General features: G+C 26.0%; 2 protein-coding genes across 2 annotated transcripts; one reads left to right on the top strand and one right to left on the bottom strand.

Moving 5' to 3' along the window:
- Positions 1-637: 637 nt before the first annotated feature.
- LOC129605190 (uncharacterized) lies at positions 638-10,222 on the top strand. Its single transcript, XM_055514788.1, has 19 exons — positions 638-759; positions 1,708-2,104; positions 2,166-2,239; positions 2,348-2,547; positions 2,632-2,747; positions 2,961-3,386; positions 3,483-3,609; positions 3,746-4,081; positions 4,198-4,401; positions 5,912-6,098; positions 6,386-6,628; positions 6,703-6,880; positions 7,858-7,931; positions 8,002-8,207; positions 8,305-8,420; positions 8,674-8,884; positions 8,947-9,134; positions 9,369-9,840; positions 9,910-10,222. Exons 1-19 carry the CDS (start codon positions 723-725, stop codon positions 10,123-10,125), a joined length of 4,008 nt encoding a protein of 1,335 aa, XP_055370763.1. The 5' UTR covers positions 638-722; the 3' UTR covers positions 10,126-10,222.
- A 149-nt stretch (positions 10,223-10,371) lies between these two features.
- LOC129605629 (uncharacterized) lies at positions 10,372-11,741 on the bottom strand. Its single transcript, XM_055515512.1, has 2 exons — positions 11,650-11,741; positions 10,372-11,514 (listed from the first exon to the last, which is right to left on the bottom strand). Exon 2 carries the CDS (start codon positions 11,503-11,505, stop codon positions 10,855-10,857), a length of 651 nt encoding a protein of 216 aa, XP_055371487.1. The 5' UTR covers positions 11,506-11,514; positions 11,650-11,741; the 3' UTR covers positions 10,372-10,854.
- Positions 11,742-12,367: the final 626 nt, after the last annotated feature.

Genomic DNA, 12,367 nt, shown 5'->3' with positions numbered 1-12,367 from the left:
TAAATTAATTTAAATAAATCGTCAATAAAATTTTTTCAGTAAATATGTAAGTATTTACATATTTACTTAAATGTAAAAGAACTTATATAAAAGTATGGATAAAGTCACAAAAAAGTTTTCGAAATAAGTGAAAAGCTTTAAAGAAGTTTTTGTCAAATTTATTGGGCGGCTTTTAAGTGCTGTGGCTTGTTTTGCCTATTGTGACGAAATAAAACGACTACAAAAGATTACCAGAAAAAAAGTAATTAATTATATTAAATTATCAAAATGAAAAATAATCTTCAAATTCGATAATTAATCTATCAATAATTTCCATATCCGACTTTATAAAAGTCAGTTGAAATTGATAAGTTTCAGTTAGTTTAAACATTACAATTAACTCTTACAATATATGTTCACATTGTGGTTTGTCGAATAATTTTGGAATAAATTGGAAAATGTTGATGAATTACAAAATGTTTTCTATTCAATTTATTTTTTTATTATTTTTACAAATTGTGTTGTCTCAAAAAATATTTTTTCCATTGCATAATTCCGAATTTAATTTCTTTAATTTAATAAATGCTAATAAATCATTATTAAGAGAAAATAAAATTAAAACAAATTATGAAATTCTAAGTAATGAAATCGCTAGCAATAAAAATTTAAAGGGTTCCCCTTACAATGACACATCATGTGATGATCATTTAGATGTTGTTTTAACTCAAATTTTCGAGTTAATAATGGAAAAGAAAATACCAGAGCCATGGTTGTTAAAACGTAAGTTTGTATTGTAAAAATTAGCATATATTATAAGTAGTTTAAAAAATATAAATATGTGCTTGTCGCATTTTAAGAAACTTGTGAGGTGAATTGCAATTCGTTTTAAATTTGAAATAACTATAGTAAAACTAAATCAAAAAGTTATAAAATCTTTAAAATCAAATTAAATAAAACCAAATAATAAATATAGCTAAAACATGAACAACATTTTTCATGAATATTAAATTTGTTTTATAAAAAAAGGACTGTGAATTTAAAAAATTAATTAAAAATATAAGTGGTCGCGCAATATAAAACTGGAACCAAATTTCTAATGGTACAATTTATTGTTGAACTTGTAATTAAAGAATTGGAGTGCAGAATATCAATGTGGACAAATTATATTTCAAACAACTTCATTCATAAAACTTACATATGTATGTACATATTCGCAATATTCTTTTGTCAAGTAAAGCGTGCCAGCTGTTAAAACGCTATTTTTTTTAAAACAAAAAACTAGTTAAATTCTTATTGAATTCGCATTCCATTTAGACAGTAATTTTAATACATGTATTGCTAGTTTCTTATCTTTAAAATATAAAGAAGCTTTGATGTATTATATAATTAAAGTTAGTATCGAAAAGCCTACTCAAATTTATATACTTTGTGTTAAAAACACACTTAAGTATTATACAAAACATGTGTGTAATTTTGAAGTGGGTAATAAAATAATTATTTTCATTGTCCGATTAAAAATCTAACGTTTGATATTATAACTGAAGACGCCAAATGATAAAAGCGGAAAATAAAAACGCGTTATTACAATAAAAACTTTTTAATAAAATAAAGTTGTTTACAAATGAAAAAATTTAAAATATTTAAATTTGCTGGTTTAAATAAAAATCAATACAATTAGGCATTCAATATTTCAAATATTATGATTTTTTAATAATTATTTGTTATCAGTTTTAGATTCATGGGGTAAATTACCAGCCGGTATAATGTCTGGTCATTTGCGTGAAATCGGACATTTTGATCAATGCTTAGAATATGAACATAATTTTAATAGTACAAGTCTTCAAAATTTAAGAGGTCAATATTGCACGGGAGTTATACCGTTGGATGTTATAACAAATTCTTTAAATCTTAGCATTGAAATTCCACCGGGACCATTTCCAACCATGATGGGATTCCAATTAGGAATTTGTGTCCCAGACACCTGTACACCACAAAAAATTAATGAAGTATGGATAAGGCTTTTAAGGTTGATCGGAGGAGAAATTCTGTCGAATGAAACTTTAATTCACAGTTGCGAAATTAATAATAAATCTATTGAATTCAATGCTGCTGATTATATAGGATTGTATAAACTAAGCAAAATTTTGCTTTTAATCTCATTTTAATTAAGATATTCGTTTTTTTAGTATCATTTTTGGTCTCGTCGCATTTTTTACGTTAGCAAGTACTCTATACGATTATTTGATCATAAAGCAAGGAGGTATATAACAATTTATGTACATACATACAAACATATATACTCTTCATTTATTTTGAAGAATAATAATTATATAATACTTAAATTATGTCTGTATATATTCTACCCTAGGTAGAGGAAATGATCTACTGATTGCGTTTTCAGTAATTACCAATGGAGAAAAGTTATTTAAAATTTCGACAAAAAAGTCTCCCAATGTAATCGAATGTTTGAACGGTTTAAGGTGTATATCAATTGTTTGGATTGTTCTTGGCCATTCCTATGCGACCTTTTCCACTATAAGCATTCTAAATGGGCAATATGCTATTGAGGTATTAAATTTTTCATATTAGTTTTGATAAAATTGATTTTTAAATATTCTAAGCTTCTTTAATTGGCTCATTTTATAATTTTAGTGGTTTAAAACATTTTTTTCGGTTTTCATACAATTTGGTACAGTATCCGTTGATACATTTTTATTTTTGAGTGGTTTACTAGTTATTTGGAGTGCTTTTCGTGAAATGGAGAAAAAGTAAGTATGATACGAATTACAGTTCTAAGAAGAGAAAGAATTGCGTAGCTTTAATCAAATATCATAAAATTTTATAAAATTTTTAAATCGAACTTTCACTCTAAAAAAATTAATTACTAGCTGTTACAGTTGAATTAAAAGCTTCGAAAGGAAAAATATAATATGAACATCATAGAGTTATATGAACAATAATCTGTACAATTAAATTTTCAGTGGAGGACGATTGAATGTAATCATGATGTACATTCATCGTTATTTACGATTGACACCAGCACTTGCAGCTGCTGTACTATTTTCTGTAAGTTTTGTTAAATATATTGGCGACGGTCCTTTTTGGCAACAAAACATAGCTGGTCCAATAGTTAGTGCATGCGAGGATAAGTGGTGGGCTACATTAATATATGTGCAAAATTATGTTATGGATGGTCCTATAGGTCAAACAATTTGTATACCGCAATCCTGGTATTTGGCAGTAGACACACAATTATTTTTACTGTCGCCATTAGTTTTATTGCCATTGTGGAAGTGGGGTAGAAAAATGATTTTACCAATAATCATTTTGGCGTTATTATCAAATGCCTGTGTTTTCACTATTTTCATGAAATGGGATTTTTCTACAATAAAAAGTTCTGCTCTCCTGTAAGTTTGCAAAAATTTAGATTTATTAAAATTTTTGATGTGTTATTTCAAAATTAAATGCACTAACGTCTTCGTGTATGTTTATTATATTTAAAGTTTCACAATGGAAAGAATGAAAATGACGTATGTTCCCACTCATGCGAGATACGCTCCTTGGCTAATAGGAATTTTGATTGGATATTTTTTGTTCGAAACAAAAAACAAAAAAACTAAGCTTCCAAAAGTAAGCCTGTAAAAATATCTGCCTAGCATTTACTCATATTTTATTTATCGTAAGTTCCTTCACCTCATCTAATAATTATATAATTTCAAATAATTCGAAATTTACTTACAAACAATTGTACAAATATGTATTTTAGGTTGTTGTATTCTGTGGTTGGTTCGTCAGCATAGCTATAATATTAGCTGTAATAATTGGCCCATACAATCGCGTACGCGAAGGTGGTGGTAATCCAACAAAAATTGAAAGTTCTTTTTACGAAGCATTCTCAAGAACATCTTGGTCCATCGCATTGGCTTGGATCGTATTTGCATGTCATAAAGGATATGGTGGAATGATAAATTCTTTTTTATCTTGGACAATTTGGGAACCATTTTCTCGGTTAACTTATTCAATTTATATTGTACATTTTCCAATACAATATCTGGTGAACGCGAATACAAAACATGATAAATATTTCTCAAATTTTGATGTGGTAAATATGTGCATGATTTTAATAAAATTTGTGTTAATGATACACGGTTCGTCCTATATAAACTAAATTTTATGATAACGCATGAATCATATACATGTTGTTTTATATATTTTCAGATGTATAAATTTTGGGGAGATTTTGGTTTCACATTATGCATAGCGACTTTATTGACTTTAAGTTTTGAATCACCTATCATTGGAATTGAAAAAGTGTTATTCAAAAGAGGGAGTGAAGTCAAAGACAAGAAATACAATACCAAAGAAGATCCCAATACTAAAATTAGTGAAGATGCTCTTAATAGTGATACAAAATATGAGAAAGTTTAAAAAATTTTAAAAGGTTCTCTTGATAAGATAACTACTCCACTGTAATTTTCCATATTATGTGTACATTTACTCGTATTATAATACTTTTGTAAAGTGTAAAACATTTTTTGTCATTAAAATTTAGAATGCTATGAAATTCCGATTTTCTGGAATTTTTAATTTTCATATAAAAACTACGATTTTTTTATTTCAAAATGATAAGCACCATGACAATCAGAATTAATTTGGAAGTTTTAAGAATTTAATTATTATGGGCTTAAACAATATTAGATATTGGTATTACAATATACAACTTTTAAATTCGGAAGAAAGGGATTCGTTACTTAAATCAAAGAAATTTTCATAAATCTAAATAATTTAATAAATCATTTTCATGCAATAAGTGTGAAAGTGAGGTGCTGAATAAATAATAATAATATAAACGTTAAAAAAATTCTGCGCGTATATCAAACCTATTTAACAAAATGTTAGGTATATAAGTTTTAGAAAGAGTTTGGCTTAGCATTAGTTCAGGTTTTAATTACCTATCATTGAAATTGAAAGCAATTTTATTAAAGAGGTTCAGCAGAGAAGTTAACAAGGATTTTAATACCAAAAAAGATCGTATTAATAAAAGCGGGAAGATTCTCGCAATACTTACATATGTATGTCAGCTACTGGAAAATGTAGAATTTAAAAAATTCTGTTAAGCATTTATATTGCTTGTTAAAATTTTTAAAATTGGTGCTATTTCCATTATATTGAAATAATAAATTCAACTAATTCAACTAATAAAAACTTTAGAAAAGATTATTTTATTTTGCTCTTGTTAAAACTAATAGAAAACTGAAAAAATTGAAAGTCATTTGAAAAATTTTGGACTTATGGAAAGTGTTATGTTAAAGTTATTTTGATTGCGTAGATTGTCCGAACAGTTTGATACTTTTAAATACTAAATAATAGTAACCTGAAATTTTTATATGTAATTGCTCTATTTCGATGACTGTGCGAATAGATGAAACGAGTAATATAAAGTAGTTGAGCTCTTGAATTGCCAATATTAAAAATTGATTAGCTAAATTGGCAAAGGTAGTATTTATTACTTTAACCGGCAATCATAATTTCATAATTCATACACCTTTTAATATCTTCAAAATATAAATACACCTTTTTGTATTTTTTGTATAATTAAGTAGCCAGTCTTACAATTATAACAATTAAATCAGTTAATTTTTATTCTTGATAAAAATGATAAGAATGGTCTAACCTAAAGTCTTTTAATCTAATCTTTAAAATATTATAATAAAAAAAACTAAATAAATTACACAAAAGTTAATTTACAATGCCAAAAATAAAAAGTCCAATCGAAAAATACAGAAAAAAAAATATTTTTCCAGTTTTAATTTAAAACTTGAAGGAAATAATTCAATATTATTGTTATACAATGAATAAATTAATTTTATTTTTTACTGTTAATTTAATTTTAAATAAAAGAATATTAGCAGAATTTAATAGCAATAATAATTTAAAGTTACATTTAAATAATCAAATTTTTAATGAATCGCTAGGATTTAAATTTTACGATATTTCAACTAAAAACATAAATATAAATAAATTAAATTCAACTAATAGTAAAAATGATGAATTGTGTGAAAGCGAACTGACTGCAATCAGAAACGGAATATTAACCGGACAGTTATGGGCTTATAAAGGTAATAAAGTAGATAAGGTAATAAAGAACATTTAAGAAACTGAATTTTGAATTTGAAACTTAATTAAGTAATATAAACTTAAATAAACTTTAATTACTTAAACAATCGAGTTGCTTCTCGGTAAAATCTGGCTTTTAAATGTGGCATATTATATCGTTTGTGCTATATATGATCGCATGTCTTTAAGACTTAAGCATAAAATATATTTATATATGTATGTATGTATGTATAAAATGTTATTTTTACACTAAACAATTGAAAAATATGACATTCATTTTTATATACAGTTATTGATTCATGGGGTAAAATACCGACCGGAATTCTAGTTGGACATTTAACTGATGTAGGAAATTTTGAAGAATGCATAGGAATTTCAGAAATGATAAACCAAGAAACTGAACAATTGTTGGAGGGAAAGTATTGTTTTGCTGAGCTTTCATTAGCAGATTTAATAGGAGGTTGGAAACCGATAGTGGTCCCGAAATTTGAGCCCAGAATAGGTTGGGGCGAAGAACTAAATGCAATCAAAAGTAATTTTTTTTTAAATTATATTAAAAATGTTTTTTAACACATACTTTAAATGAAAAAATGTTTATACTTTTAGATTTGAAAATTGCTGTTTGTGTACCAAAATCTTGCAGAACAACTTTAGCAGACGATGCTCTAAGAAATCTGTTACAACAGGTGGGAATAACATTAGATAAAGAAAAGCCAATAATTCAATCATCAACATGTAAAACCAAATTAGTTCCTTCCTATAGAACTGTAGATATTGTAGCTATGTAAGTATGAAAGTATTTAAAGGGTATACTAACATTATAAGTAAATAATTAATTATTATGAGTATTTGTATATACTCATAATAAGATACTTATTTGACATTAAGAAATAGAGTTTTCAATGTAGATTTTTCTCGTATTCGATTCCTAAGTATATTATACACATTATATAAGCAGGACGGTATTAAATTTCGTTACATACCAAACTTAACTTCTTTACTTGATTTAATTTTGAAGTCTTCCTTCACTTGTTTTAGTTTTTTTTTTCTTTTTAATTATTCGTGAATCACATACTACTGGAACCTGTTATAAAATAATTTATTAAATTTTAAAAAAAGTCTATTAAAAAAAAATTAAACTTGCAAAAGAGTTTGGAATTTTCGGGCCTTATTATTTTACTACAAACACAATATAATCGTTGGCGATATTGTATTGCTTTTCTTTTAATTTTAAATAATATCAAAATTAGATGTCTGATAATAATAATTTTTAAAAAACAATTATAATACCTATGATGTCAATCACATTTAACGCTACAGTACTGATAAGCGAATATGAGTAATACTAATACCGAAACATAATAAGAGATCAACTTTAATTAACATAATTTTTGTTTATATCTCAATATAATTAAATTGTAGTAAGTATGATTAAAACCATCTTTAAATTCGTTTTCCTAATGACAAATTTAAAAATATGTGTGATTCTTACTATAAAATACGTGGAGTTGTATCTCTTTGGGTTTATTAACTGACAGAATATCAAGTGGTACATTCGGTTTATAACTTGAAATCTGGGGGAGCCCATTAGATTTTAAAGATGACATATATTATATTACTAAATATGCTATGATAGAAACCCCAAATGTACTTTTAATCTCTATACTAAACTAAATAAATGTACAACTAAATAAATGTTAGCGTATAACTAAATTTTAAAAAAAAATTCAAAAAAATATTTATACATTCTTTTTTTTTTAGTTCATTTTTCTCTTTTATTGGGTTTTTGATGTTAATAAGTTCAGCTTATGATTATACAACTTCATCTTATGGAAGTAAATCAAACCTAACATTATATATAATAGTCCATATAAATTTTTTAACACGCCTTTCTGAATATTTTAGAAAAACCAATAAAAATCTTAACAGCTTTTTCAATTGTTACAAATGGTAGGAAATTGTTCCAGATTCAAGATACTTCAAAACGTAACCCAAATGTTATCGAATGTTTAAATGGCATACGAAGTTTATCTATAATTTGGGTGGTATTTGGTCATCAATATTTCGTTTCAAACTTTGTAACAAGTATAAATGCGATTTATATCTTAGAGGTAAATTTAAAATAATCTATTAAATTCTGGTAAAGTTCACAAAAACTTCAAAAGTACTGAAAACACTACTTCATAACTTTTCCAATTTAATTGACAGTGGGCTCGATCACCCTTTGCTTTATTAATGTTGAATGGTGTTCTTTCAGTAGATTCATTCTTTCTTTTAAGTGGCTGTTTAGTATCCTGGATTGGTTTAAAAACATTAAATAAAACGTAAGAATTTATTTTGGTATAGTGAACTTGATTGAACAATAAAAATAAATGTTATTTTATAAATATATGTACATAAATGATTAGTGTTGTATTTATGTTAACAAAATGTTTTATTGAGTGTTAAAAGTAAAACTTTGTGTTGAGTTCACCGATTGAGTCCATTTAAGTTAATTTGCATATGTATGTATATAAAATTGTTGCTTGAAAATCTATAATTGTTGGCAATGTACTGATAAAATTGTGCAATTTGCAGAAACGGAAAATTAAATGTTTTTAAAATGTATTTGCACCGTTATTTGAGATTAACTCCACTACTAGCAGCAATGGTGTTGTTTACAGCCAGTTTACAAAGATATCTCGGAAATGGTCCCTTTTGGAATTTCGATCAGGTGGAACAATATTGTCAGGAAAATTGGTGGTCAACGTTACTCTATGTCGCTAATTATGTACATGGCGACAAATTAGTAAAAAAAACTATCTTTTAAAGAATTATTCATTTTAATTTCATTTATTTATGCATTTCTAGTGTTTTGGTCATTCATGGTATTTATGTGTAGATACACAACTTTATATTTTATCTCCTTTAATTTTATGGCCCCTGTGGAAATGGGGTAAAATAGCATTTTTACCTATAATTATTTGCATACAGGCATCAATGGGTTATGTTTTTGCAGAGTGGATGAGTAGGGATTACCATTATTTGTTCTTGGAATTGTAAGTCAAAAAAACATTAAAAATTAAATCAAGTCTTTAAAATATGAATACATAATATTATATAATTGCAAATTACATATGTAATAACAAATTTTTAATTATATTAATTTAATTTTAAATTTATATCATATTTGAATTATTTTTGAATTAAAGTAAAATATTTACACATAAAAATACTTAAAATTGATACATACTTATTTATACTGGTAAATCTATATTTTTTTCTGATTTTAGCAACGACAACGATTTAACAAAGCAAAAATATATTTATTACGCAACACATGCAAGAGTTTCGGCGTATTTAGTTGGTGTATTACTAGGCTATTATTTATATCAATATCGAAATAAAAAGATGAAACTATCGAAATTTAAAATCATGACTGGATGGTTATGTTGTTTATCACTTTTTGCAGTAATTTTATTTGGACCCTATCACAGATCAAGCAAGCAGCCAGAATCTGGCATGACAACAATTGAAGGAGCTATTTACGAACCATTTAGTCGTTTTGCATGGGCTATCGCATTGTCATGGGTTATTTTTGCTTGCCATCACGGCTTCGGAGGTTTTATAAATAAAATTTTGACTTTTGGTATATGGCAACCTATTGCTCGTTTATCTTATGGAATTTATCTGAGTCACTTGACAGTACAAATGGTTTGGTACGGAAATTATAAAGTAGAGCAGAATTTTTCGGATATGGAAACTGTAAAGTATAATTTGAATTTTGTTTTCAGCTTAACTGAATTCGTTTTTCCTTTTTCTCTATTTTGATAGATATTTATGTTTTGGGCTTGTTTTGGAATAACATTATGTATTACTGTTATAATAGTTTTAGCTTTCGAATCACCAATCATAATAATTGAAAATTGGGTGTTTGGAAATGGAAATTTGGAAAGAAAGAATGTTATATTGGAACCTACTACATCGAAAAATATTAATGATCCGAAAGAAAGTAAAATTGAAACAGAAAGTGAAGTTTCTCATTTATAGTTTGGAATATTTTTGGAAAATTTGAAATTGGGTTTTGCAAATTATCAAAGACCTAAATGTGAAACAATTCATCAATTTACATCAATTTTTCCTGTATTCATGTAATAGAATTTATTATTTATTTTTGTGATAAAAAAACAAACATCTTTGTTACCTAAATCTACAATTAATTTTTTTTGTAGTGAACGGGTTTCTAGACTATTTTAAATATTGCCAATTCTAATAAAATTAATAAAATAAACACGATTCAAATTGAAATTATAACCTTGTTTGAATATTTTATGAATGAACTTTTACATATAATGTAAATAATTAAATTCAATTAACATTATTGCTTTATGAAAAAATTTTTAAACGATAGAGCTGAAATACTTGAATAAATTTTTCAATTCAACAAACTTATATTTTGCTCTTCTCAATATTTTTATGTAAATAGGTACCTCTATCTGCCTGTTACTATAACAATATCGAACATTTAAAATGTTATTTCTCTCTTTAAATTTTTATTTTGAATACAAAAAAATATTGATGAACTGATCTGAGCTGATCTGAATATGTTTACTGAAAGATTTCTCATTAAAAAATACGTAGTGAAATAAACTTCCTTCAAAAATTATTATGTAATATTGTAATGCATTAGTAAATTTAAGTTTGTGTTTGTGATTAATTTAAGATCTTATAGATTTTTGATTTCGATTTGCTACAATGTTTAATTGAGCTGACCCTTATTCATTTTCCGTCCATAATTTCATCTCCAATATTATTTTTATAGATTCTGTGGCAATGATTTTCAATTTTTTTCAGTTTGCTGACTAATGCTTGCATTTCTTCAGTGTTACAAACAAGTTGTATTATTTGTCTACGATCCCCAGTTTGCTCATTCGATTCATATAATGTTAACTGGTAGTCCACATTACTACAACTTTCATTTGAATGTTTAATATCGCATGCCAGTTTCCATTCTGATTCACCCGAATAATGTAATAAAGTGCTACCAGTTTTTAAATTTCTTGCAACTAATTTTGTATAATTGATTTCACATACTTTTATTATTTCATCAATAATTACGTTGTTTATTTCGTGTGAATTAAGCAGTGTTTTAATTTTATTTTTGTCTAGCCCATGTCTTATTATTAAAAACAGTAATGTAACAATCGCATATTCGCTTTGCTTTGCACAATCCGGTTTCACAGCATAAATTTCTGGGTTAAATGGAACTCGAACATCAGCTAACAACAACATTTTTACTGCATTTGAAATTATTTTTTTGCTTAGTTCAATATTAAGTTGTGCGCCCATATTTTTCAAGCCTTCGATGACAATACTTGATAAAACAAGTTCTGTTCCTGAATTCAGTTTCGCATTTGCAGTGATATCCATATTTTCAAACTAAAAATAATATGTTCAAGTTAGATATGAATAATAATAACAAATTATGCTATTGAATGAATGTATTAGAGAAAATTGTAATAAATTAAATTGTAACAAAGTTTCTAATAAAAACAATTTATTATAAATATCCACACCCAAAATGTTGTCGCTTAAATATAATCAAAATCAGCTGGAAGAGTGTAGCATTTTATTTCTGCAAATTATTTCGTATTCGTAAAACAATGCGAATCTAGCGACAATTTTTATAACTAATCTCATTTATAACTATTAAAAGTAAGTTAAATAGTGCCACTACAATAAAATTTTTATTTGTGGCATATATTTGTGGTATTTTATTAACTTAAAATTTATATTTTACGGTATACATGCATGCGTATGCACTTTTACACAAGAGAATAAATTATATTGCATTTCAAATTTCCAGTTAATCCAGCTGATTTTAGTATAGACCAATAAACTTTATCCACCAAAAATTGTAGGGTGAATTCGCTTACTATTTCCAAATATTCAAAATATTCTAAAAAAAAAATAAATAAAGAGGAATTTATTAAAAGAGTAAATAAACTTATTTTGTTAGTTTGGGCATGTATTTATTTATCCTTGTATAAAATTCAAGTTTTCTCACCATTGCTGTGATTAGTTTTTTTTAATAACAAAGCTTTTTCAATTTATTTTAAATGTTTGAAATATGTGATAGTTTCAATATTTAATCTCACCTTTTAAGTAACTTTTACATTTTATGAGGTTATATATGTATATAAAAGAGCACATAAATCTAAATTTTCATCAGTTTCTGTTTAAATTCCTATGACTTTCAAACAGAAATAAATAAATTTTGATTAAATTTAAA

Source organism: Condylostylus longicornis, unplaced genomic scaffold, assembly GCF_029603195.1.
Source record: "Condylostylus longicornis isolate FDR11 unplaced genomic scaffold, ASM2960319v2 ptg000013l, whole genome shotgun sequence".
Classification (NCBI taxonomy): Eukaryota; Metazoa; Arthropoda; class Insecta; order Diptera; family Dolichopodidae; genus Condylostylus; species Condylostylus longicornis.
Note: the sequence above shows the minus strand (reverse complement) of the source record. Positions and strands in the feature narration are given on the sequence as shown.